A 27,778-nucleotide genomic window follows, 5' to 3' on the forward strand; every position below is an offset into this window, starting at 1 on the left:
ACTTTACACTACACGGTATGCTATTTTAAACACGGCCAGACAACTTGTAAAGAGGAGAATCACCACTTTGCAATATCTTTCAGCTTTCTCAAAGGTTAGAGGGCGCTCCGGAGCGAGCCCAAAAGGTTACGATGGAGCATTTGAGCAAAATTACAGTTTATAAAAACATTTTAACGTGAAAGAATACTATCATTTCCTGAACCCAGAACAGCATAAACCATTTTAACAACGCTGTTATATTTTATTTATTTTATATATTAAAACTCCTGTTATAAGAGTTTTAAACGGCGCCCCATGTATGTCCATGACGTCAGTGAGCGCGAACAGCCAATGAGCTGCACCCCTCGCCAATCAATCATCACGCTCTCGCAGTAAAGCCCGCCTCCTGCTGCCAAAAAACCGTTTGCTGTAGAAAAAAGGAAAAATATAGGTACGTTTTCTGTGCTTTTTTTAGTGAAACACACCCTTCTTCTTTTTACAATTAAAGGAAAGTTCTTGGCAAGTGATTAGAAACTATTTTAACTTCTCATTTTAGCCGTTTAGCTCAACTTACTCCTGTTTATTGAGGACTCGCTCGCGGGCGCCCTCTGGCGTTTCGCAGTCATGTTTTTGATATAGCGGGGGAACGAGAAACAGGCCAGACTCCTCATAAACCGGCACTAACACAGCCACTAAACCTTCTCTGGTCTTACAAAAAATCGCGGTAACGCGGATACACGTTCTGGTTCCCCATTGGACAAAAGTCACGTGGGTTGTGATGCCTTTGGCCTATAAATTCCGCCCATCTGGGTTTGGGAAGTCTTTCCGCATGCGCAGCTGTTGGAGGTCGTTGAGACGGGAGACGCTTTTACTCAAATCCTTTAACATGTGTAAAGTACGAGGAACAATGGGCGAGCATCTTCGACCACCGTGAGAAAAGGTAGGGTTGTTCGTTTATTTATTTTTTTATTTTTTAAGGATTCTTAGTTTTTCCTCTATTACATGGCCCTGTGGTTAGCTGCTCCGCATGCCTGGCGTTACAGCAGGCTGACCGACCACTGAACAGAGAAAACCGACTTTTTACTCGGAGCTCTAACGTTACTGAGCTTGAGCTCTGAAATGTGAGAAATATGAGTGGTTATCTGAAATGCAGTAGAATAACTGCGTGGCTAACGCTAATCGCCTGCAGGAGCAGACTAGTGTTAGTAGTCCTAGCCTATCTTCTAGCTAACGAGCACTGTGCACGTGGATAAGAAATGCGCGATGGTTTTAAGTGTTCTCTCCAAAACGCTGCACAGTCGTTAAGGTTTTTATCTCCCCTTCTTTAAGGTTGGCAAGCTGAAGTGATCCTGATGTCCGACTGGTGATTCGGACCACGTGGCTCTTGAGATGAGTGATGGCCGTGGTAGGTTAACTAGTTCACTATGCTGCAGACGCTCATCCTGAACCTCAATTTCTGCAATAAAAGATTAACAGTACAGTCATTGAGAAGTTTGGTGTCATGCTTCATTAGATAAACTTGCCTAGTCAGAATTGTTAATGGCGGTTAGGATGGAACCAGAGGTCCACCTCAAAGCTGTTAATACATGAAATGGGTATGAATGTGCTGCATCATTTGTCTTATGGTAGCTTTTGGTCCAAATTATATTAATGCATTTAATCCATTAATGTGGAGACATGAAGGAAAGCAAAATGGTCACCACAGAACTTTTAAATGATAAAAGCAGACATGTGTAGGTTCACTAGTGGTTTTGGCTGGTAAATAAAATGGCTGTGCATTGCAGACTGACTTATAGTTCATCACCGCCTCTGTAAAGTTGTAATCTTTCTCTACACTTTTTTTTTTTTTTTTTTTTTTTTTGCCCCCCCCCCCATCAAATCGCACACCTTTAGTCTCCCCCATAATCTCAGCAGTTTTGAAATTGTCCTTTAAACAGGTGTTGAGTGAAGAAAACTGCTGAACTTGTCTGAAGCTGCATCCACTCATGTCCTCTTTTCCCCCACCTCTTCTATAGGTATCTGGAATGTGACTTGACGGTACTGATGCAGCAGGTGTGGCAGAAATGGTAAATATTGATTATAACCCATTACAGTAGTTAACAATTCCAGAGATGAAAATGCTACATAGGAAGTGCCGTCTGATGCGATAACTGACGATGGTAAAAGCCAAACTGTTCTGAGGAATGCTTGGTGTGCACAGTATGATCCCTGGTTCCTGTACAGCGTGTCTTGATGTATGGTGTCTTGGCAGGTGGTCTCAGGCTTGCCTGGCTTATCCTGGATCCAGACTGTTCTCATGCATCATGGATCAGGTGTGAGCTCTCATGCTATATCTTTTAATAATTATGAACCCTTGAGAATTTACCTCAAGCCAGTGATGATATAAAGTTATCCCTGTCTGAAATGATTGTGTGGACTCTTGGTAACCTGAGGCTTGTCTTGATTGTGCATCCAAGACGAATGCACAACCACAAGTTGTGATTCTTACAGTAACCATAGTTTTTGTTTCAGGTGTTGGAAGCTGAGTATTACCAGTGTGCTTCAGAGCTGGATTCCACATGGATGGTTGAAAAGAACAAGATGTGAATAAATGCAAAACTTTATTCATCTGTACAAACCTTGAACATCTTGGCATATAAATAAAGGAATTGCACAATTTGCCCGTTTTGTTTGTCATGCAGTGTGAAAGGCTGAGTTATAGGGTGTTTTCTTGAGTGTGTCCAGGAAAAACTGCTCATCCTGAAGGAAGTCCCGGTCCTAAATAAGTGATTAGGAACAGAGGGCATTACAAATGATTAATTGCTGATTAAGGGAATCCAAATTTAAACTGAGTATTATTAAAGGCATTCAATACAAATGCAGTAACTACATACAGGTGAAGTAAAATGAGACCTAAAAGCCCAATGAGGGATTGGAACACATCTGGTAACTGATTTTAAAAACTAGTATTGGTGAAGGATTTTTTTAATTATTTTTTTTAAATCAGTTTAATAGCCCAGTCTCTAAAGCACTTCTAGATGCTATCAATTTGAGAACTTTTGTAGGTTTACAATTGCTAACTGTAGGCCATTACTACACAATTCATCAGAAAGTAATGGAAGTTTTCATCTTTTGTGGACCATTCCTAGCATGTTTATGGGTGTTTGAAGGAGTCCTGTCAACACAACTTAATCCATATGTATGCTGTAAAATGGCAGACGAAGCCTAAAAATCCAGCAATTGTACATCACTAAAATTTAGGTGGGGTTTGTACCTTTTCTGCAGTGTGTCTCAGCAATGCCAGTGTTGCCTGTAACTCTGGAGAAACGCTGCTGGAGACTGCATTCACTACAGGAGGAGGAATGGCCACTGGAGCACCCACCTGAGTGCTGGCAAAAGCTGGAGGAAAAACCCCAAATGATCATTTTTAAAGCAAACTCTGGCGTGTCACTAGAATCCCTTCTGATGTGTTGTACTATTCCAGCCACACAAGGCCAGAAGGGAACCACAGTATTCTAAAGTTCCTTTATCTGTAAACTAACAATGTTTATGGTTTGTGCACTTGCAATTCACTCTGCAAAATCTGAATTCAGTTATCAGTAGTCAGTGGTTGTCATTCTTTTACTTGTCTAATGAAGCTGAATTTAAGTGTGCGTGCTTGGGACAGTGCATACATATACCTGGTAATGTAGGTGCAGTAGAGAGAGGTAAAGGGTTGATGGGAAGACTTTGTCTCATTCTTTCCACCTCTTTGCAATGATCAGTCATCATCATTCGCTCCTAGAAGAGCAAGCGGATAAATTCTCAATCACACGGACAATAAACAAACTTTTTAGAATAGGAAGCTCTGTCGGGTCAAGTCACATTCAAAGCTGCTGTAAAACACTTAGCATATACACATAGTACAACTGGCATCAACTGAATCTCTTACTGAGTGACAATTATAGTCTTTTTTTAAGGATTATTACTGTGATCAACACTGTATTTTAGCATATTTTGTAGCCATTTTATAGGAGCAGTAAGCCACTTGAGCCATGCGCCAAGAGCCTATTTTGGCTAATTGCTTGATTTTCCTTGAGCTAAGGAAACTTCCTGTGCACATCCTGAATGTGATCCCTCTCACTGTCCTTTGCAGTGCACTATTTCATTGTGGAAGCAGTATTCCATAACCAGACGTGGCTTCTAGACTGGAGAGTGGAAATGCAGTCGATCAGTAAAGTCACGTTTGGTACCCAGAAGTTGGCAACTTCAGTTTTACACTGGAGCTACATGGCTGATGTAGCTGACAAAGTAACTGCATGCTTAGATCACCACCCTGTAAAACTGAAGGTTACCTGCTGTAGGCTCTGCTCCTGCTTCCTGAGTTGCTCCATCTCAGTGTGGATGGTGCGAAGACGAGCCTTATGTTCTGTCTCCACCTGCCTGGCCTCCTGTAGTGCCCGCTCACCCTCCTCATAGCGCTCAGACGCCAGCTACGCAGGACATGATTAATGTGAGAATTCATTGGCCTTCCTGATTAATACACTGTAGTATTAATAACCCAATAATATGTCTGGGATTAATGAGGTTCATCAACTTAATAAGTCAGTTGTCTTGTGGTTGATTTTTTTATTTGAAAAAAAGTTTGTCAAAGTGAATTAGCGCTGGGCAGAAGAAAGTACATGGGTCCAATTTTCTGCTATGTTTGGAAGAGCTGGTTGCACATTATGGAATATCTAAAATTCATTACTTTTTATTTTAGGCTTATGGCATGAGGTCCAGAACTAATATATCACAGAATAAATAGCTGGATCACAGAGGCTCCCAAGAGAATAGTTTCTTTTACCTATGCCAAGTTTATGTCATATGTATCTGTATATATCACTGGGCAAAAGGAATGGGTAGGGTTAATGGAATAGTGGGGAATGCAAGTAATGGCATGGTACAAAGGCTTCACATAATCCTAATCATCAATTTATTCATATGAAAATCTGCCACAGAGCATCTCTGACACCCAGGGTCAGACAGTTTAAGGGTTTAAATCCTTACACTTACTGTGCTACCTGTACATATGGCACAGTGGGAACATTTAGTGGATGCTGAGGCGCATAGTGCGTAGAGGTCACCAAATTTCTGCAGAATCAATCGCTACAGACCTCCAAACTTCGTGTGGCCTTCAGATTAGGTTAGGAACAGTGTAGAGAGCTTCATGGAATGGGTTTTTAAGTCCGAGCAGCTGGATCCAAGCCTTACATCACCAAACGCAAATGCAGTGTTGAATGCAGTGGTGTAAAGCGCCGCCACTGGACTCTACAGCAGTGGAGACGTGTTCTCTGGAGTAATGAATTACACTTCTCTGTCTGGCAAGCCAATAGACGTGTCTGGGTTTGGCAGTGGCCAGGAGAATGGCACTTTTCTGACTGAATTGTGCCAAGTGTAAAGTTTGGTGAAGGGGGCAGTATGGTGTGGGGTTGTTTTTTAGGAGTTGGGCTCGGCCCCTTAGTTCCAGTGAAAGGAATTCTTAATGCTTCAGCAGACCAAGAGATTTTGGAAAATTTCATGCTCTAAACTTTGTGGGAACAGTTTGGGGACGGCCCCTTCCTGTTCCAACATGACAGCGCACCAGTGCACAAAGCAAGGTGCATAAAGACATGGATGAGTGAGTTTGGTGTGGAAGAACTTGACTGGACACAGTCCTAACCTCAACCTGATATGATGACCAATGAAGTAGAGCAGAAACAGAGTCAGGCCTTCTCATCCAACATCAGTGTCTGACCTCACAAATGCACTTCTGGAAGAATGGTCAAAAATTTCCATAAACACATTCCTAACCCCTGTGGAAAGCCTTCCCAGAAGAGTTGAAGTTGTTATAGCTGCAAAGGGTGGGCCGACATCATATTAAACCCTATGGATTAAGAATGGGATGTCACTCAAGTTCATATGCACGTGAAAGCAGATGACCAAATACTTTTGGAAATATTGTGTATCAGTACCTTTAATCAGGAAACATAACAGTACCATAATCTACTGAAAACTGAATTTAAGTTGTATTGACTCCACACACCTGTCTCCAGGGCTTTTATTTTATTGTTTTGTTTTAAAACATTAGGTTATGAAAAGGTACAAATAGATGTATTTTTCCACTTACTTAAGGTACATAATTGGACTCTAAAATCACTTTTGTACCTTTGAGGGTGATTTTTTGCTGAATGAAAAAATGTACCTGCACAGTATCTTTATTTCTAACAGTGTACATACATGATAGCCTTTTGTTTTGTTAACTGTCTAATGTGTTTATGACTGATGTACGTTTCATGTGTCTTATGCTGCATGTATGATTAGTTTCTGTTGAAATCTCCCATCTGGGTGGAGGATGGGAAGCGGGTACTGTTTACTATTTCTTTAGAGGAAAAAAAAATTAATCACCAAAATATTTCTGTATCATTTCAGTGGGGTTGAATTCTGTTCCATTCACTGTTTAGGCACTTTCTCAGTGTGTTTAGTGATTAAATTTGACAGTGCTCTGACTGTTTAGCTGTACCTTGCTGAAACTCTCCACCTCCTGTGCGCGACTTTTAAGCTGTAAAGCTGCTGCACTTAGTTTCTCTTTCTCTCTCTCCAGGTCCTCTCTCAGCTTATCCAAGTTCTCTCTCTCTCGCTGAAGCACGTCCTCTCTCTGCTTCAGCTCGCCAGCTCGCAGCTTCAGCTCGGCCTGCTCCTGAAACATAAACTGTCCTGTCAGATCTGGCACTGCAGGCTTATGATTCAATTATTCATTTTAATGTTTAGTGTTCAGTACATAGACCTGTCCAGGGTGTATCCTGCCTCCCGCCCAGTGACAGCTGGGATAGGCTCCAGCACCCACCGTGACCCAGAAGCAGAAGTGGCTTAAAAGGTGTGTGTGTGTGTGTTCAGTAACTACATAATAATAATAATAATAATAATTAAATAAATAGTATGAAATAAATGTTTGGTTGTTACATGTGGAATTGAAGTATGGACCCACATACAGACCCTATAGTTCAATTATTTGAAACCTAGAGTAAATGTATGTATTATATGGAGTGTCTATTCCCCAAAAATCCAAAAAAACTGATGGTGGTTCATCTGTGTCTTGCTACTATGAAGAAATAGATGATTGACATAAGGTTCCATATTTTTTACTTTTTTTTGATCTCCTGTTGGATCCATGCAATGTTAAAACTCTGTTTACCATCAAGGCAGGTCTTAAAATATTTTGCTTAATGTTTTGGGTAAGATAAGTACTTGAAATATATTTTTTTAGGAAAACTTACAATCTGCAATGTTTATATTAAATCAAAACAGAGAAATAAGAACAGGATATAGGTAAACCTGTAGCCTGTAGGTAACCTGTAGGTTAACCCGTTAATGAGATATGATGAGAGGCTTGAAGCAGTCATGCAAACTGCTAAACTAAACTAAGGGTTAAAAGCCTGGGAAATAATCAAGTCAAATATTTATTATGGCTTACTGCTTTGTTGCCCTAAAACAGCCGCCAACATAAAATATGCTAAAATACACAATTTGTCAGAAAACAATCAATTATTATTATTATTTTCAATGATTAATAATCAACATAAACCAGTATTCCGCCAAGAAACGTAGTTCCTTTAGAGAACGGTATTATTATTGTATTTGACACCAAATAGAAAAACAATAACACAACAAGAGCAATATGAACAGAGGATAAGACGCTACAATTAATATACAACACTGAACATGGATGCAAGAAAAGAAACTGGCTTGCCATTGGTCAAGACTGAATACAATGATAAAGATAAAAAAAATAAAATAAAATAAAAATGGTAAACCGTTCTAATGAAGGTCCACTGTGATGTGTGTGTGTGTGTGTGCATGTGTGTGTCTCCCCACCTGTGCGATGCTGATAATGGTTCCCTCTCGGTGTGCCTCTCTCTCCATTGCCCGGCTGGCCTCACGCTCCGCTCGATCCTGACGTACTTTCTCCTGAGTGTGGAACTGTGTCCACTCCGCTGCAAGCTTCCTCCGTTCCTCAGCACAGCGCTGCATCACCGTCTGCTGCTCCTCTAATAGAGCAGACTGAGACAGAACAGAGAGAGAGAGAGAACGTCAATATCAACTAAAAAGATTCTAAACAGATTCTAAAAAGATTCTACCTGAGGCAGGTAATAAAGGGTTCTGGAGTCCTGATCTTGTCTGTGAGTGATGCTGATGATGATCAGGAGAGTGCTACTGCTATACTAATCCTTTAATGTTGAGATAAAAATTTCACAACGATGTTGCTGCATTTATTTGATGTGTAAAGATTGTGATCGAATGAAGCCAAAAATTTGTTTGGGTTTTATTTTCATGCCACAAACGACACTTTTCAATGAAAAATCACAAAATATAAAAATCACTTAATTTTGTTGTTACTAAATCTGTCTTACTGATACAAACTGCACTCTTGCTCATTTGCTCACTCATAAAAAATTCACAGTGCATCCACTGTCAATAAACTTTATGTATCTATTACACAGCAACAGAAAACAGTAGCACACAAAAAGCTATGAATCTACGCACTGATCCATTTTACTTTGTGCACTATGACTCCTCTTGCGGCAGATACATGTTTAAGGGGCCATCACCAAATTCTCTTAATGGACCACCAGCAAGAGCCTTAGTTCCACAGGGTTAAAGCAAATGCTACTGGGTATGTATGGGATAAGAGAAAAAAGATCTGTACAACATATCACAATATTTTTGGTGAATAAATGAGAGATAAGGCACTATGGCATAAATATTTTTCACGATGCAAAACCTGCCACACTTTATTTTTTGGTACAAACAAAGTAGAATTACATTTAAAAATACTAACAAAACTGTGAACAGCATTTCACATACTGAGCTGCACTGCTGACTGCTGCAGCTGATGTAAGTGTAAGCTGATGACGTACACTGAGGAGAAAAGTGTTGTCGAGTGTTGTACCTTTTAGTCTCAGCTCAGTTTCCATCAGCCGATATTAAGTAATAAATCAAATTTTAGCCTCCAGTGTAGTCATCTCCTATGCTAATTTTAGTAATTATTTTCCATTTTTGTTGTTACTTTTCTTCCTTGCAGTCAACCAGATATCTGTTCAATAACTCAATAAAGGAGGCAAAATTAGCGAGAATGCATATCCCTAGTGTGTGTTTGTGTGTGTGAGACCTTCGCTCTCTCCAGCTCCTCTCGTTCCATGGCAAAATGCTGCATCATGCTGCGTCTCTCCTCCTCCAGGCCCCTTAAAGCTGACTCAGCTTTAGCCTGCTCCGCTGTCACCCGCCAACGCTCCTAAAACATATACACAAACACACTTCTAACTCTTCTTCCTGTAGCACATGTAGAACAGGGATAGCCTGTCCAGTGCTGCAGCCCTGAAGTACCAGGTTCTCAATCTCTAGTATAGAAAAGGACTGAAATCAGTTCCAGGTACATCTGAAATTGTTAAACCTTTCAGACCTTTACTAAGGCCTTCCTGCTTCTGCATAACATTATGTTTACCATGATGTCATTTTTGACAGTAAAAAAAGTTCAAGACCATGTTGCATTAACATGCGTTTCCAGTGATTGGATCGTGTCCAGATTTCACTTGATGCATAGTGATTGGATTGTGTTCTGATCACAGTCAAAGACAGATCTTAACTGCATTGAACACGAGCATATACAATTAATTACTGTATACTATTATGTGTGGAAATGCATCTGACTATCAGGTGAGAGAATAAATAACGGAATGAAAGATGGAGAATATGCAAGGATGGAGTTTCCCCAAATCAAGTTCCTTCTTGTACTCTGTACCATGTTAATTTTGGTAAACCATCACTGAGCACAGGCTTAATATCTCTAGTTTCAAATAAAGACACTGAACTGAACTTAAGAACTGAGAGGCAGCACTGCTCTAAATGTAACATAGAATTTCAACTGGTAGCCCTTCTAATAAGGTTAATATGCCCTAATAGAGCAGCTGTAAGGTGCTTGGCATAGACTCACATAAACACTCACCTGCTGAAGCTGTCTCTGCTGCTCAGCCAGCTGCGTGTCCATCTTGGCTATGACCTCTTTCAGTCGGGCTCTCTCCTCAGTCATCTCCCTCTGCTGCTGGGTCAGACGCTCTTGCAGCACTAGGAAAACACACACAATTACAAAAACAGAAATATTACATATACCTAAACAGACACAAACATGCTTATCGTCTACAGTGAGAATTTGCAAAGTTTATTTTATAAAGGTGTATGGGTGCTTTTTTCTAGATCATATGTGGCAGCACTGTATCATAAAAGAACAAAGTTTGACTTGCTGAACGTTAGAACAACTGTCACCGATGCAAAGCACAGCTCTTATTAAGTATCTGCATAAGAATTTGACAGCTGATTACACCCCCCACTTGTGGAGAATGTTTAACCTTCTAAGTTAGTAATGGTTATGGATTTTTGTTTGCCAGAAGCCCAAGATTCTGGCCTAAAACTAATTTTTTTGTAATCCATTCATGGCAGAGAGATACATGCAGGATGTTGTAGGGAAAAAAAGTATATAAAATAGTACCATTATCAACAATACATTTAAAACATATTACAGAGACAAGATTAACAGATTGCTTTGGACAGTAAATAAAATAGTTATTTTTGCATTGCAGGCATCACAACCACAGGTTTCTATGACCACCACTGTAAAAAAAAATGTTTACATTTCACTTGTTTACATTTGACTAAATTGTGCAGAAATTTTGAAACATTGTTGATACTCCCTTCTTCCTTCAATACTTGTCTTTGGGACCCCATATGCTGTTTAATTTTGTGTTCCCTGGTCAAACACACCTGAGATCTTCTGTACAACTTCTTTTCACTCTCATCTAACAGTGCATAATGATAACTGCCTGATAAAAAGTCCACACAAAATTGCTGTGTATTAAGCTCCCAAAACTGAAACACTGTTCTAATGTCTGAATTGGGTGTTGTGTGCTGTACCTCGGAGCTGCTCGTCTCTCTGCCTGGCCCCCAACTCTAGACCTTGTGCCGTGTTTTCATGAGTGATCTCCACACGAGACGACAGATCACCCAACCTGCGAGAAAACTGCTCCATCTGCTCAATCACTGCTGTCAGAGACCTACATTAAAAAAAGCAACAATAACAAAACAAAAAAACATAGAGACACATAATTAACACTCTCAGAGACACATCCAGCACTGCACAAAAGTCATAGACCAGCCTTCATTTATTTAGTTTCCAGTCAAACCAACAAATAATTACATGTTATTCATTTTTTATGATCAGGGAAAAATGTAAAAAGCTTACTTAACACAAAAGCCTCAACAGATAAATATAATGTTAACTTTTTCAGTGTGCAGTGTGTCCACCCTTGTCCTTTATTAAAGCTTCCATTCTTTTCAGGAGACTTGCTTTCAGTTTTTCAAAGATTTCTGCAGGGATATTTCTTCCACTCCTCCAAAGTTCAGTCTTAGAATTTTGTTTCATTTTCTGTTTCTCAAGATCCAAGTAGTCACAATTACAAAGGCAGACTCATCAGTCAATAAAACCTTACACCACATCTCAGATGTTCAGTTTTGGTGCTCTATGGCCCTTTTTTCAGTGAGGGCTTCTTGAGAACTACACATCCTTTTAGGCCCTTAGCATTGAGATGTCTTCTCACAGTGGAAGAATGGACAGAAACACCTGAGAATTTTTTTTGAAGCAGGAGTGGGGCTTGATCTTCTCCTTTCTTTCAAAATTGAAAGCTTCAAGCACTGTTTAACTAATAATAAATAAATAAATAAATAAATAAATAAAGGGTGGTCTCTGACTTGCACAGTGCTGTATATCCACACATATTCCCAAAGAAGACACTATGGAGAAAACTGTGACAATGTATGAGAGAGACATAACATGTAATATGAGTGTGTATGTGTGTGGAGATATGGTGCCTGGTCAGTGACACAGCAGCCTGTGTGTTAATGAGGGCTGTCAAAGTTAACATGTTCCTAGTTTGACCACTCTAACCATCCTCCGCAGTGCAGACTGAAGCCCAACTGCTCCTGCACTGCATGTTACAGACTCCAAGAACTAGAGCGAGAGGCTACTATCATGGAGGAGATGGAACCATTGACTGTATATGTATGTATATGTATCATATACATTCCCATGCAAAAAAGGGATAGCTTTTCCTTTTCTTTAATTGCTGAAGTTTTGTGGGTAAATTTTCAAACAGCCTTTTACAGAAAGAAGAGTTAATATTTTCCACTCAGCACTGATGGTGTCAAACAGTTGAAAAGCATTACCAAGCTAGTTTGTGTTTTTGTGAGACCAAATATTCTCTGACCAGGTCAAAACCATTAGAAAAAAACAATAGTTTATGAACTCTGAAAAAAGTAAGTACATTCTGATTACATGTATAATGTCCACTCACATAGCTATAACAGAACACGGTGCTTGTTAAAGGGGTCAAATTGGCCTTTTTTAGGATCAACTTTGAGCATATATTGTGATTATTTGCTCAAGCCCTAGTGTCCATACCATAGCATCTTGTCTGAAAGAGAGTACATATATCTGTATATGAGCTGTAGAAAGTGTATACATGTGTGAGTTTGTGCAATTAAACTCGAGTACCTAGTCTGTGAGGTAGCACTGGTTACTGCATCAATCTCTTCATCCTTCAGCCTCCTGAGTCTCTGCACCTGCTCCTCATGATCTTTCTTCATCTCCAGTATGGACTTTCTATAGGACGAGTGTACACAATAAGCCAGCAGCATGGGCATCTGTAGAGCAGTCACCTACCTTGAATTTTGTCAGATATGGTCATCATAGACGTGCATTAAGTAGGTATACAATTATAAACTGTAGCCCGTCTAAACTGTTATCAGTTATAACTCTTATTATTTAACTCCAGTACGAATCGAATGCATAGAGTTCTTCTGTAGAGGCCTTCTGTAATCAGCTCTCAGTAATAGTAGTCCTGTTCTAATCCACCTTATGCTAATGGAATATCAAAACCAGGTAAAAGACATGGCCATACAGCATGCTGTAACTATTACTGAGTCTTGTGACATAACACTAATATGAACGTCCAGGCTATGACCTTATATCTGTGAAATTGGTACACAGCTTTCTCTTTGAATCTAGATCCAGTAGTACTTTAATGTGTGAAGGGGACTAAGGTCACCTGGAGCAATTAAACTTTTGCACAATGTAAAAAGAATGTATAAGGCACCTCTGAAGGTCACGGAGTCTCTCCACCTCTCGATCGCGGTCCTGTTGGCACTGTGCCAGCCTGCGCTGGTTCTGTGCCTGCAGCTCAGCTCTCTCCTGCTCTGCCATACGAGTCACTGTTGCAAGACGTTCTGCCAGGTCCTCATTCTCTTGCCGCGCACGTTCTTCCCGCTGGGTAGCAGACTCCTCCAACAACTTCATGCGAGCTCTGACAAGAGAGGAAAAGCGACCCTGAGTTTGTGTCTGATCCACAGACCAACTATGCCTTTATTTGTATGTAGAGATCTGTGAAAATGCACGTTTGTCTGCTGCATAAAATTCATTAAGTTTATAAAGTTGTTTTAGATGTGCTTTTGTCTGTTTTTGAGTGTTTTGAGGTTTTGAGTGTTTTGTTGTTTTTTGTGCCGTTCATATTTATTCCCTTCGTGTATGTTACCTGTGTGTGTTCTCCATAAGCTCTGTGTCTTGTTTGTGTCTCTGTTGGACGCTGTCCAGCAGCATCTGGATCTGATCCTTTTCCAGCTGAAGACTCCTCACCTGCCAGCCAGCAGAAGGAGGCATCTGTTAGTAATGTGGGTTAACTGGGAGCAGAGGTGTGTGAGCTGGACAGATTTTACCTGGGGAGACATGCTAATTTAAGTGATTACTGAGAACACCCATGATGTTTTAGTCTGATGGGATTAAATGTAGAGTGATTTTAATCCAATATGAATCTGCAGAGCGTGTACTTTTTAAAGTCTGACAGTAGCAATTTCGAAAGTGATTTTAATTCAGTATGAATCTGCAATGTATGTAGTTTTTACAGACTAACTGTAATAATTGTGGATGGACTTTAATCTGGCATGAATATGTAGTTTGTGTAGTTTTTAAAATCTGACAGTATTAATTGTGGAATAATTTTAATCCAGTATGAATCTGCAGTAGGTCTTACAGTCCAACAATAATAATTATGGACTTTAATCCAGTGTTTTGTAGTTTTTAGAGTCTGGCTGTAATAATTGAGGAGCGTTTTATCCAGTATGAATCTGAAGTACAGGCAGTTTTTGCTCAGAGTGCCCTCAGTAATAGTAGTCCTTTTTAGACACACAGTCAGATTCTAACAAATTAATCACAGAATTCCATCTGTGATGTGTAGTGTGTAAAGGTACCTGTCCCTCCAGCTGTATGATTTTAGCCTGGAGTGAAGTCATTTCTCCAGTTTGTTGCTCTGCATCTCTCCTCTGTCTCTGCAAAGAACCCAGCTCTAGCGGCCCACCTAAACCCCACAGCTGAGCCTGCGCCAACTACACACAGGCAAACATTATACATCATTACTCTACTTAATTTTTATATTTAGGAGAGAACTGGTGGGTATTTAGACAAAACATCGACCTAATTATTACCACTATTTTTTCTGAGCTCAAACAACATTTTTGTACCTGCTGTTGCAGTAAGAGCTGCTGAATGCCGTCTGCAGAGAGAGTCACTTGTGGCTGTGTGGAAGAGAGACCCACCTGCTGCACAGGTGCCATATTCTCACCTCCAGTCCTTTGCTGAGGCACTGAGTGAAAAAAAAACATTCATGGTTCAACGTCGTAACATCACTTCTTTAGCTTCTTATTTAAAAATATGAAAGTAAAATGAGATATACACTCAACTGCTGAAAAAAATGCTCTACTATATGTCCAAAAATATTCAGACTCTTGACTGATCAACATTGCTTCCAAAATTTTAATACAGGGTTTTATTTTAAAGTGGACATCAGATAGCATATTCATAACAATTTTATCATAACCATCTCATGGCATAACTTTGTGGGAGGGAGCTTTTAAAGTCTGAATGACTGTTTATGACTTAGTTCAACATGACATGCTGAAATTTTGAAAAATGTAATTAAAAGAAGATACAGGTCATCTTTTTTTGGACATAAATAACTATATTATACTATAAAAAACTATACTATACAAAATGCCATACAACTCGAATGTCACACAAATCTATAGTCATGGAGGGATACAGTGTTACAAAGTGTAGTCTAACCCTATTCAGCATTTCATAATATGAATCGGATGTACTAAAGATATAATTTCTAAATCCTACCCCTACTCTATGTAGAATACCTACACCACATTGCACTGGGCACAGTGGTTGGCATATACCAGCTCACAGTTGGATGGGATAGCGGCATTTGGCCCCGTGTTTCCTGTTGTAAGTGAGCTCTAGGATCCTGGTTGTTTAAATGCTGAGTAGCTGAGAGAGCACCATGGCAAAAGAAAGTGGAACAACAGGATTATTGGGTAACTACAATTATCCTGTACCATTTAAGTATTTCTACTGTAAATAGGCCTGGTCACACTCTACTACTGCTCTAAAATACCTGACCAAACATAGGCAAGATTCTAGATAATGGGTTGTTCCAAACTGTGAATCCTTCTCAGAAATCAATTACTCCTCTTCTGTTTAATTACATGTGTGACTTTTGTTGTTTCTATATATATATATATATATATATATATATATATATATATATATATATATATATATATATATATATATATATATACACACACACACACACATTTTCATTAATGTTGTCATTCAATATTAATTAAGATGTCTTTTAGGCCTGTCAATGTTTTAATTAGATCCATATTTAAGATGGATACATGAAGTTTGCTTCATGTTTGCTTTGGATGTATAAAAAAAATATTAGAACTCACAAAAAAAACAACAAAAAGGTTTGCTGTTAAAATTCATAGTTGTAGTTAATAATAAGAGATGTGAAAAGACTTTTATCCCTTCACTAATATATATATATATATATATATATATATATATATATGTATATATATATATATATATATATATATATATATATATATATATATATATATATATATATATATATATATATAGATCGATAGATTGATAGATGGATAGATGGATAGATAGATGGATAGATATAGTTTCTTCTTGCAGTTTCTTATAAAACATATATAAAACAACAGAAATCACAAATGTAATATGCAGCATCCATATGCCTATATCACAAAAATAGGCATAAAAATCTGGAGTCTGCAAGGGACCCTAAATATGTGGGTGACTGTTGCCTTCAATTCATCTAAGGTAAGTGGAAAATTGTGCAATTTTGTTTGAAAATTTGATTTAATTGAATTTAAGTGCAGGCCCACATACAGACTCCAGCAGTTTAAGGAGTTAGCTGCATTAAAATCTAAATCTATAAAATCTATCTATGTTTATATTAGCTGTTAATTGTCATTACAACTATTTTCAGTCATGGACCAGTTTTACAAGGACTATATGCACTTGGCCTTATTGATTCAGTGCTATTCTGTGGGCATACCAGGCATGTGCTGGACTCCTGTGCTGGGGACTGGAGCAGGTGTGGGGCTCTGCTGTCTGCCAGAGACGGCCAGAGAGTCACTGCTGATGGGACAGACAAAAACCAATCTCAACATCAACAGATTCATAGAAAATATTGGATGCAGAAAATCATAGCCTAACATTGTTGATTTTCCTCCTCAAATGTTTAACTCGGGAATTAGTAACCATGTTGAGTTGGATATGAGAGCAATGAAAACAGACAGATTTTAAAAACTACACACACACACTGCAGATTCATACTGGATTAAAATCAATCTGCACTTGGATAGATGACATGGCAAAGATGTAACATCACAATAGTTTATGTTTTAGCATATTTATCACAATATTTTGGTTTCTGAGCAAACAGACAAAACGAGAGCAAAACTGTAGCATTACATTAAAACAGCTGAGAAAAATCACACAGATTTCTTGCTACACTGATTTCAGTGAAGGTGATGTAGTGTAATACCTGGGTTGTCTGCGAGGCATGGCTGTGTCCTCCTGTCTCCTGCGTGGAGTAGAGGTGGCATTTCGTTTACTGTGAACATGACAAATTTGAGTGTTTTTAGGCATTCTAATGGTTATGTCATCCACATGCTCAGCTTTTTAGTTTTGACAAATTAAATTGTTATTTTTTGTTTTACTGTCGGAATTTGGGATGTCATGCTTTAAGTACAGCTAAAGCATTTGTAGCCTCCTTCCTAGAAACATAGGAGGAGCTACAAGTGAACAGTAATTAACACGAAATAACAAAACAACAAGACATCTAGTAGGCTATAACCGTAACAGCTGAATAAACATTCATTTTTATAGGCTTAACACACACACACACACACACACACACACACACAACAAATAAAAACTGAAATATATAGTAAACACCCATAGATAGATAAATGGCAGGTATGTAAATATAGAAAAAAGGCAATGAGAAAAGAAATAAAGATTATAAGAAGCTGTAAATATGTAAATTACACCTCTTGAGAATTATACAGCGTATCCAAAAATGAGCTGCTAATTTTACTAACTAATTAAAGCAGATGTATAACTGTGTGCAACTAACTGTCCAGTTGCATGAAAGTTTCACCATGTAAATTCAGCCTTCAAGTTTAAGGGTTTAGTGTGTTCTTTCCATCCAGCCATCCACCCATCTTTCCACACATCCATACCTGAGGAATGAGTCCAGCTCTATCTCCTCTCCAAGCCCCAGAGTTTCCTCCTGCCTCTTCTCTCTGTCTTCTGAGCGTTTAACCGTTTGAATTTTTCTCTTACTGAGTGCCCCAGCCAGCCAGTCCTCCTCCGTTTTCTCCTCTTCTACCTGCAGCTGGGTGCTGGACGCTGTGGGTTTGGAGGTCTTTGGAGAGGATGGCACTGCTCTGAGTTCCTCCGCAGACTTGGAAGTTTGTCCTGCCCTGCTGGGGGGCTTCCCTGACTCATGTGAGGGAGAAGGAGGGGGTTTTAGACTCTCCTCTGCTCCTACAGACTCCTTCATCTCATCCTTCTGCTCATCCTGTTCATTTTCATTTTCGTCCTGTTTGAGGCCGAGCCAGTCTGATGCGGGCCGAGCAGGCCGTGTGGTGGTCGGGGTGGACGGGGTGGAGGGTTTGGGCCTGCGTTCTGGAGAATGTGAGCTGACATCTTCAGTAGAGAACCTGAACCAGAAGAAAGCTTGGTTAAGGCCCCCTAAAACTCCTCTGGCTGTAACATTCAGAATGCAGCTTACATTCGTTTTGCATTTTGAATATTCTGTTCAATCATTTTATATTGCAGTGATGGGTGAAATTCATTTTGCATGGCTTGAAGAGGTTGCATTTGTTTATTTCCTCTGTCAGTCATAATCTGCACAAAAACAAGCTGATAATAAATACTGTTAGCGTATTACAAAAAGGAAAAGTTTCAGTTTATCCAAGCATCACGTCTTCTGTCCATCAACCCAAGCGCTTAGTAATGAAGTAAAGCTTTAAAACTACTCTGTGATAACCCTTCTCTGTTGATGGGTGCCAGAGACTTCAGGTGAACCTTTAATATCATTTATGTGTAGACCTTGAGCTCCTAGTGGTTTATTTATTTTGATGAATATTTAAAAAAAAACTACAAAATATTTCTACACAATATAAGGCAACACAAAAACATTGAAAACTTATATACACTGTGGTCCCCACTGCAGCAGTACAGTGTTCAAACACTTTATTTGTAATGGGAAAGTCATAATTATTATAGAACCAAAAAGTAGACAGCAGTTAGTTCCAGCCACTCAGAAATTCAAATGGTAAAACATAATTCTAAAAAGTCCATTTTATTGTAATTTTTGTAATGAGGTGACAAAGAGAAAACTGTAAACAGAAAGTAAAGGGAACTTACATTAGCCGTAAAATAAATGTGATAGGAGTGTGTTTGCTCACCGGACAGACTGTCTGCGGGACTGCCGTCCCTCTGGGGTGGACACAACAGTCGGCTGGTATGACCCAAAGGTGAAATCTTCCTCACCAATCACAGAGTCTATATTCAGGCATGGATGACCAAAAATGAAAGAAATTTTAAATTAAAAATTTGTAATCGCAGTTATTTAAGTGTGGTGAGAAAATATCTCATGATAATTAAAAAGTCAAAAAATGGGACATGGTGATAAGCTTAAGATCTACAAAGAAAGAACAGGCCAGTGTAAAATGAATGATTGTATATTACCTTTGCCGGCTGAGCTTTTCTGGGGCTGTCTTTCTGCTGATCTTTCTGATGTTTTCTCTGCTGGTCTTTCTGACTGTGTTCTATCTTTTTTCTCGCCGGTGGCGGGTCTTTCTAGCAGGCGTGGAGACGTCCCGATTCCCAGAATCTCATCCAGTCTGGTGCGTGCCCTCTGAGGAACCTCACTGCACAGGAAAAGCAATTCTCATTACAAGTCTAAGGTCATTTTCCTAAACAGCCTTGTGGGATTGCATCAATAGTATGACAATAATCAAATGTACACAATTAATCCCATTACTCAAAATGCAACCCATCAAACATGTTCAGTGAGGGACCTACATGGCTAGAAAAGCTAACAAGTAATGGAGTTTCATTCCTCACCAATAACTCATCACAAACTTGCCTTAAACCATGTCAAGTTGTTAAGTAATCTGAAATGGTATTGCTCATGTTTCAAATATAAAATGTTAACAAACCAAAGCACAGACAAATTTCAGACTTATATATGTCTGTTACTACTGTATTCAGCTATCCAACATACACTTATCCATTTTTATAGATATAGATAGTCATAAAGGGTAACGGGAAAATGTGATTTTTCACCAAACAATGGGCCTCATACACCAATATCTTCCTTTTTTTTTCTTAAATTTGTTCTTGAGAAAGGTCCTAAGAAAAAGTCTGTCAGATTCATGACGTGTTCTTAAACCACAGAGCGTTTCACACCTTTGCGCTCTTGAGTGTGTGTAGATTCTGTTCTTACCTCAGAACAAATCCCAAAAAAGAAAACATTGGTGAATGTCAGAATCTTCCAGAAAGCTATGTACATTTTAAGTGTTTAAGTATTTAAGTGGTTCTCTTGCTATCATCTGAAAATGATGCTATGATGCTTTAGTGATACTCATAAGTACCAACAAATTTAGATTTGGAGGTTAATTATGAGCATGGTTCCCTTATCAATTTCAGACATCTTTCAAATTTGGAATGATCTTTTTTTTTTTTTTTACAGTGCTTTTGGTTCAATTTTAACTTAATTAGCAATAATACTGAAATGGGTGAGATGGGTTTTTAGACATATATTCATGAAAATGTGTTCCAGATCAATAAATGAGCATGAAAATATTTTGACTTTTATTTCTGGTCAATGTGTTCCATTCAACATAAATTGCTGTTTTTGGTTGCTTGCTGTGTGAACTCCACCAATTTTAGTGCAGAGAAACAGAGGACTGGATAGGGCATGCGTTTCTGAGAACGGCTGACTCGTCTTTCATGATGTAACTGGCGATGGCAGCAGCAGAATGAATTCTGAAGTGTAAATGAATATTTTGTCTTTCCACATCCAGGCAGTCCCAATGCAGCAAGACAGTGACCTGAAGCATACTGCACACTTAACCAAGGAGCTCAACTGACATAGACCCAAATAGTCAAAACACCCCTAAAACAAACCTGTTTAACCCATAATTTTTGCATCTCACTGTTCAATAGGATAGCATAGGAAGTCAGACTATACCTCTCTTTTTTGGGGGTAAGCGCACTGCCTCTCACTTTTGGGGTGTCACTGAATCCTAGTGCATCCATCAAATCATCTTCATCATCATCGAAGGTTAGCTCTTCTCGTTTTTTATACACAGGTGCAGGCGATGCTACCAGTGAGATATAACAGCCAGTCAGAAACACTTTGGGCCACATTCATCAGAGCACACCAGCAATTTTGAATTAGAGAAGGTAGAGAAGTCTATAAGTACTGATGATAGCTGATTATACTGATTTTCAGCAGTGTGCAGGCAACACATTTCCCACTCCATTGCGACTGGTTGATTAACAGATGACTGAACACCCTCTTGCCTTTTCTTCTACACTATATGCAATTTCTCTCCAGATTTGACTGTGCAGGTCAAGCATGAGCTAACGAGTCCTATATGGAAAATGTCTAAAATAGAGTACTGACCTATGTCTTCTTTCTTTTGTCTTAGTGGGGAAGGTGAGGGTGACTTTTCTGTTTTCCCTGAGAGAGTCCTCTTGGGCTCCTGATCAAGATCATCCAGCAGGTCACCCAACGGATCATCAATGTCATCTGTGTGAAGCCAAAAATTCACTCTTTTGTTCTATAAAGACAGTTTCCACAATTTCATTTAGACAGTACACTTGAATGTTAAAATTGCACTGTTTTTTTAATTCTCTTCTTAATTACATTATTTTGCTTAAATGTAATATGCATGTGACTGTTTGAAATTTGAAATCAATTGATGTGTTGATACCTTGTTTGGCAGGTGGAGATTCAACAGCTTTATCATCATCTGAAGTTTTGCAGCATTAAATGAACAGAGAGAAACCATTTTCATGAACTACACCTGTAAGGCCCATGGTGTATAATCACCAGGCCATGTGATATTCCTGTTGGAGCTTAATTAAAGTGAAAAAAAAAATGTAATTTACAAAATGATCCTAAATGCTGTCAGTCAGCCAGGCTCAACGATTTGTTGAAAATATCAAATTGTGATTTTTAATTAATTCAATTTTTAATTAAGATTTTTAAAATTAATTAAGCTCCATGCATTTTTTCACCAAGAAGATAACATCAATTTTTCTGGATTCGAAACTAAAACACTGAATGTAGCACACCCGACTGCCAGCTCACAAGCTTTGCGTTTTTACGTAAAATTTTCCCACTTAAAAAATGAACAGTAAGAATAATAATAGATTGAATAATGCAAGATATGATGAAAATTGTGACTGTTGTGATTTGATTAATAATGATTAATTGTTCAGCCCTACGGTCAACCAAGACATGTTTGCTCCTTGTTTTGCATGATGCTGAAGGCTAAATGGATGCTGGTCTGAGATCAGGTGTAAACAGTGTTTGAGATGAATGCACTCACCCATGAAGCTAAATTTCTTGTAGCCTCTAACTGTAGCTGCTGGAGCTGAGCTGGGCTTCCTCTCATCTGGCTCTACTGGCTCTGTATGGCAACAAACACTGAGATACTATAGGAGAAACATGACAAAGAACCAGAAGTCTGGAGATATAAAACATGATGTGCGCAACAGGCTTGGTCAGTGCTAACTCACGGTTGCTTGTGGCCTCAGCTTCTGATTTGGCTGCTCCATGTTTAGATCCTACAGCTCCAGAGGTTTTACTCTGGACTGGAGCTGAGCTGGGCTTTCTCTTTGGGCCAAACAGATCAGCATCCATGTCATCCATGTCCTGCAGGGCAGCACAAACCCACCATAACATAACCACTAATTTATAAATATCAGTTACACCAACAAAAATGCCAGACACTTCTGATGTGAGAATGAATCCCTAGAAGTCTAGAGTTTTTACTAACTCTCTGCAATATGGTTTCAATATAATCATATATTTACATACATAATTACAGTAATTAGTTACATAATTTATTTTTTTTTATTTCCAACCTGTATCAACATCTTGAAGTTTGAACATTCAACTTTATTCTGTTTGTTTCAATGTCAAACAATAACATTGTGTAGAATCAGCATTTTTTATATGAATTGAAATTCTCTGTTTCAATGAGCTACAAGGGAGAAATGACTAGTATGCCATTACATCGTGATTTCAATATTGCCTGCAGCACTTGCGACTTCCAAGGGAGAAAATAACTAGACCTATTCTGAGATAAAGAATAGAGATGTCTAGATTTTTATAGAAACCTCTCCTCAGTGATTTTGGCAATTTAATCACTGAAAAGCAAAGAGTTGGTCACCTTCATGCTCTCCAACAAAGCCTTGGGATCTGCCTCAGACACATCAGAAGCCTGCAGACACAAAAGCAACATTTGCATTTAGACCATTTGGCAAACAGTCTTACAATTTAAACATGTTGCAGAGATACAGTATTGTGCTAAAGTCAGAGAGCACCCTTGATTTATTTCATTTCTAGTCAAAATCGCCATTAAGAAACAAAATAATCATTTTTTTCCACATCAGAAAAAAACATATATAAATAGTTAATAGAAAATGACAGACATCCCAACAACGCAATATACTATCGTGTTTTTCAGTATTTAGTGTGCATTTGCTTTTATTATGTCTTCATTTTATTCAGGAGACTTGTTTTTATTTTCAAAGAAATCTGCAAGGATATTTTTGCACACCTCAAGTTCAGTCTTAGAACTCGATTGCATTTTCTGCTTCGTAAGATTCAAGTAATCCATAATATAAATTTTGTCCATAATCATTCCAGATGTCCTGTTTTGGCATTATAGTGTAAAACTGTTTCTGCAGTTTCACTTAAAAAAATTCAAGTGGTAAGAAGTAAATTAACTAGTTTTTCAACTGAAAAATACTTTGAATGAACCACTGTTTCAATCAAAGTGCTTAGTTTCAATTGCTTGTCACAACAAGAAGTATGTTTTAGGTTGATAGCTGCACATCCTTCCAGATTCAGTGTTGAGTTGTCTTCTCTCAGTGGAAGGATGGACAGAAACACGTGTGGATTATTCAGATCTGAAGTAAGAGTGGAGCTTGATTTTCTCCTCTCTCTCAAAGGTGAAAGTCTTAAGTACTGTTTATCTGATGGTGACAGCTTTGGTGCTCTACCAGCTTTGCATGGTTGTTAGGAGTTTCATTTTCTTTATATCTTTAATCCACAGTTTTTGAAATTCCTGTCATTCACTTATTTTCCTAAGACTATACTCTTCCTTGCAAGTGAATTATCTTGTATTTAATCTCATCAGTAATATCTTCTGCCAAAAGGAATAACTTGTACTTATTGGCAGTTTTGACTGGAAATTAAATAAATCAAGGTCCCTGACTATTGCACAGAACTGTAGGTGAATGTTGTATTAGGAGTCTTTCCCAAGGACTCTTGTTAGTATACTGTGGTCTGAGTCCCTGAACAAAGAATTAAAGCTCAGTTTTCCTTGTGGTGGTCAGCAGTGTGGCTCACTACTCTATACAAACCCAAATGCTTTAATCTCTTTGGGTTACAGTATTTGTCTCTATTAACTTGTTAACTCTGGAAACTCCAAGTAGGTGTACACAGACAATATGCTTCACATGCTGAAGATACAGCCTTGGAGTTGGAGTAGGAGAAAAAGCATCACTGGATAAGTGGAGCAATGAATAATATGTCTTACCTCATCTTCCTTCTCAGCCTCCTCTGCCAATTTGAAGTAACTGTCCAGCAAAGACCTAGATATTGTCAGTATAGGACAGCACTGGTAAACTTAAGCAACAAGCCATGACATGCATTATTAAATCTCCTTAACAGTGTTAACATCATTGCTATATTGGTTTTATAAAATGGTCACAAACTAAATAAATACATTTATTAAAATACACTAATCTTCAATAAACATTTTAATTTCACATTATAGCTGTAATCACAACAAACTCAGTAGCTTTCAACATACAAAACTGAATTCTTGTGTGGATATAATGTGTATTTTGTGACAGCTTCAATCAGATTTTAGAACTAGGATTATTATCTATTTAAAACATCATAAATATATTTTCACCTCTTGCCGCTGCGAGATGGTAGGACCCCTGTAGGCCGGCCGAGTCCAGCAGCGGGAGATCTGGCTTTCATGGGGGGGTCTAGAGGACAAAATAGCAAAAAGCACTTGGTTGGTTATATTATTCACTAGGTTCCAGTTGTAGTAAGCAGAAAAAATTACACAGTCAGGTTAAATGAAAATCTATTTTAGAGGAAAATTATATCAAACAGTACAACCATTTCATGTAAAATCTATATAGTAATAACACTTAGGACTCATACCATCACCGTCTCCTAAGAGATCCCCCAACACGTCATCAATTGACCCTAAAATCAAGGCAAATGTTTGAGTTAGCACATCTGAATGGCATTAATATGCTTTTCAAAACAACAGTTTAAAGCACGTACCTCCCAGGCCCTTCTTCTGTTTTGAAGTCTAAAGGGATTGAAAAAAAGAAAAGTTTAGACAAATAAATCCTGTTGCCATTAGATCTCTTGATGTTACAAAAGACCTACTCTCAACATAAGCTAGCTATAACCAGATCAATGGTTGAAGATATGCCATTGCATTGATGTGGTTAAGTAATCCAATAAAAATAAGTTAAACAGCCATGGTGGTATTCCAAATCTCCAGCACTTATAGGGCCCATATCCTATGCATTTTATTATTTTCCCTGAGGTCCACTTATAACTTCGCCCTTTATCCCTTAAAATTACACAGGCTGTTTTTGTTACTGTACCTTTAAGATTGATCTACAACCCTGTTTGCCAAAAAGTTGGGATGCTGTGCAAAATGTAATAGAAAGCAATGATGTAGAAATGTTTTCCCCATCTATCCCTGCTTGATACAGAATTCCAGCTGCTCAACAGTTTGGGGTCTCCTTGTTGTATTTTTTAATTTTATGTAACAAATATTGATTTCCACTACAAAATCATGTCTATTTTTAATGCAGTGCCATCTGAGGGCCCAAAGATCACAGCCAGTCAATACTGCTTTTCAGCCTTGTCCCTTGCATACAGAGATTTTTCTGGATTCTCTGAATCTTTTAATGATGTTATGTACCTTAGATGATGAGTTCTTTGTTGTTTTACATTGAGAAACTTTATTCTAAAATGGCTGCACTACTTCAGAGGTACTCGGTCTCTCCGGGATGCTGTTTTTATATCCATTCACATTATCGACCTAATGGCCATCCATCCATCCATCCATTTTCTAAGCCGCTTCTCCGTCAGGGTCGCGGGGGGATGCTGGAGCCTATCCCAGCAGTCTTCGGGCGGAAGGCAGGATACACCCTGGACAGGTCGCCAGTCCATCGCAGGGCATGGCAATTAAGTTAATTATTTGTGAGCTGTTCCACCAGGTATTTTTTTAGCATTACACAACTTTAGCAGTCAAACATTTTTAAGTTTCAACATTTGATGTTGTCTTTGTACTATTTCTAATTAAGTGCAGTGTTCAAATGATTCACACATCACTGCACTTTTTTAATTTTCACTTTATATAGTAAACATTTACATATAGTGTGCCTCCTGCACTAAGCATGCACTAGTAATTTCAGTGTTGGGACAGATTTCTTAAAAGTCTTCACAAATTAAGGTCACATACACAGACTTAAAAAGAAGTTTGGGCTAGACACTTGGGTCTCAAATGCAAAATCAACATTAAACTGATGAAGCTATGTGTCAATATGAGATAATTCACTTGCATCCTCAGAAGAAAGAAAAATCAAAGAGGTTCTCTTTGAATACTCTTTCAACTCATTTAGACTCGTCTGCTTGTGGTCCAAAGCACAACTGATGATACAAATTCAACTACACATTTCTACCAGAGAGGTCTCCAAAGTGCTGCTTTAACTGATTTTTCTTTACAGCCAATTTAATATTAATTGAATTTGTCTTTATAAAACTTGCAGTAAGCAAGTAAAATATTTTCACTGTTTTTCTGTATAAATGGCAAATATCATGGCCCATCACTTTATTTTTGGCAGACAACCTTTAATATATTTGAATTTAACATGAATATTTGTTTTAAAAGTATAATTCACAACATTATTTATAACCTGTATGGTTAAGAAAAGCAGTAAAAATGGCTAAATATGTAATTTCACACTTTTATTCACAATTAAATACGAGTAATTTATTACAATAAATGCAGTGATGAAAAATCCAATCAGGACAAGCTGAATACAAACAGTATCACCGCTAACACTGGTTCATATCATGACCAGCACCGTAAAGAACTCCCTCTACAACTAACTATTTAAGAAACAAACCACTATGGACTAATGCCTATGTTTATTCAATGACTGAAGCTTACGGATTTTGAGAAATTGGTGGAGTTCCCCTTTGAGGACTTTTACTACACAGCAGCGACGTAAAGTCGCGGCTAATGGAAACCAAACCACTCAGGGCTTAGCCAGCGTGCCAGTCTATAACATTGGCCGACAGTTAAAAAACTGAATCTGTCTTTTAAGAATCTATCAAGAAAAGAGAGACAATAAAGAACTTAACCTAAGTAACTCTTACCATGGCCAGTAAGGTCCAGCTTCTTCAGATAAATCAGAGCAGGATGAGCGTCCACGTCGCCATTGGCAACCACAGCATGGGCTAAACCCAAATTTCTATTAATCCTGATTAACTGTCATTTATTCGTCAAGCATATTCGGTTATTTACCATCTCGACTGTGCTCAAAATCAACAACTTCAAAATCAGCAGAGCCCTATTTTATCCATTTGAGATTAATTCATTCAGAAGAGAGATGTAACTGTTAGATAGCTAACTAGCTAACCTAGGTTCGATAACGCTAGAATAGTTAGCTAGCCTTAGCTCAGCCATTACTAGTTATGCAGAAAAAAATGACCATCCGAAAACATTACCGAAACACACTTATAGATAATTATCATCATATGACAGATTTATATTCAGTAATATTTATCCCGCAACAAAAAAGCTGTCGTCCTGCTTTTTTGAAATCACGTGTCTGCTTTTTACGTAGTTCCTGTGTTAGAATTGTGGGTAATGTAGTTCTTGTCGTCGTATAGTTTTCTCTTATTGGCTTTCTGTCTAAATTTATCATCTTCATTTGCTGACTCGTGGTTTGGGACAAATGACATTT

At 38.4% G+C, this 27,778-nt stretch overlaps 1 protein-coding gene, 1 long non-coding RNA gene and 2 other non-coding genes across 6 annotated transcripts; 3 read left to right on the plus strand and 1 right to left on the minus strand.

Annotated features, from left to right (window-relative positions):
- The first annotated feature begins 804 nt into the window (after nucleotides 1-804).
- LOC108411797 lies at nucleotides 805-2,637 on the plus strand. Its single transcript, XR_001856594.1, has 5 exons — nucleotides 805-919; nucleotides 1,309-1,384; nucleotides 1,995-2,045; nucleotides 2,231-2,291; nucleotides 2,491-2,637. It is a non-coding gene; the product is annotated as an uncharacterized LOC108411797 (long non-coding RNA).
- Nucleotides 2,084-2,156, plus strand: LOC119264539. The gene has a single exon (XR_005131113.1). It is a non-coding gene; the product is annotated as a small nucleolar RNA SNORD49 (small nucleolar RNA).
- On the plus strand, nucleotides 2,346-2,417 carry LOC119264528. Its single transcript, XR_005131104.1, has one exon. It is a non-coding gene; the product is annotated as a small nucleolar RNA R38 (small nucleolar RNA).
- On the minus strand, nucleotides 2,561-27,633 carry LOC108411795 (fas-binding factor 1 homolog). Of its 3 annotated transcripts, XM_017683541.2 has the most exons (31): nucleotides 27,189-27,633; nucleotides 25,071-25,098; nucleotides 24,945-24,989; nucleotides 24,685-24,763; nucleotides 24,304-24,358; nucleotides 22,930-22,980; nucleotides 22,274-22,409; nucleotides 22,084-22,164; nucleotides 21,463-21,501; nucleotides 21,153-21,278; nucleotides 20,715-20,847; nucleotides 19,208-19,389; nucleotides 18,925-19,021; nucleotides 17,692-18,174; nucleotides 16,992-17,060; nucleotides 16,500-16,582; nucleotides 15,260-15,385; nucleotides 14,575-14,696; nucleotides 14,305-14,439; nucleotides 13,593-13,693; nucleotides 13,158-13,364; nucleotides 12,557-12,664; nucleotides 10,921-11,060; nucleotides 9,959-10,077; nucleotides 9,125-9,247; nucleotides 7,831-8,016; nucleotides 6,479-6,655; nucleotides 4,293-4,430; nucleotides 3,639-3,738; nucleotides 3,233-3,357; nucleotides 2,561-2,736 (listed from the first exon to the last, which is right to left on the minus strand). In XM_017683541.2, exons 1-31 carry the CDS (start codon nucleotides 27,189-27,191, stop codon nucleotides 2,653-2,655), a joined length of 3,681 nt encoding a protein of 1,226 aa, XP_017539030.1. In that variant the 5' UTR covers nucleotides 27,192-27,633; the 3' UTR covers nucleotides 2,561-2,652. The 3 variants fall into 3 exon arrangements, with proteins under 3 accessions (XP_017539030.1, XP_017539031.1, XP_037397936.1); XM_017683542.2 differs by lacking the exon at nucleotides 15,260-15,385; XM_037542039.1 differs by lacking the exons at nucleotides 22,930-22,980; nucleotides 24,304-24,358; nucleotides 24,685-24,763; ... (1 more) ...; nucleotides 25,071-25,098; nucleotides 27,189-27,633 and having other exon boundaries at nucleotides 21,153-21,309; nucleotides 22,274-22,407.
- Between the last annotated feature and the right edge of the window lie 145 nt (nucleotides 27,634-27,778).

Source organism: Pygocentrus nattereri, chromosome 1, assembly GCF_015220715.1.
Source record: "Pygocentrus nattereri isolate fPygNat1 chromosome 1, fPygNat1.pri, whole genome shotgun sequence".
In the NCBI taxonomy this organism is placed as follows: Eukaryota; Metazoa; Chordata; class Actinopteri; order Characiformes; family Serrasalmidae; genus Pygocentrus; species Pygocentrus nattereri.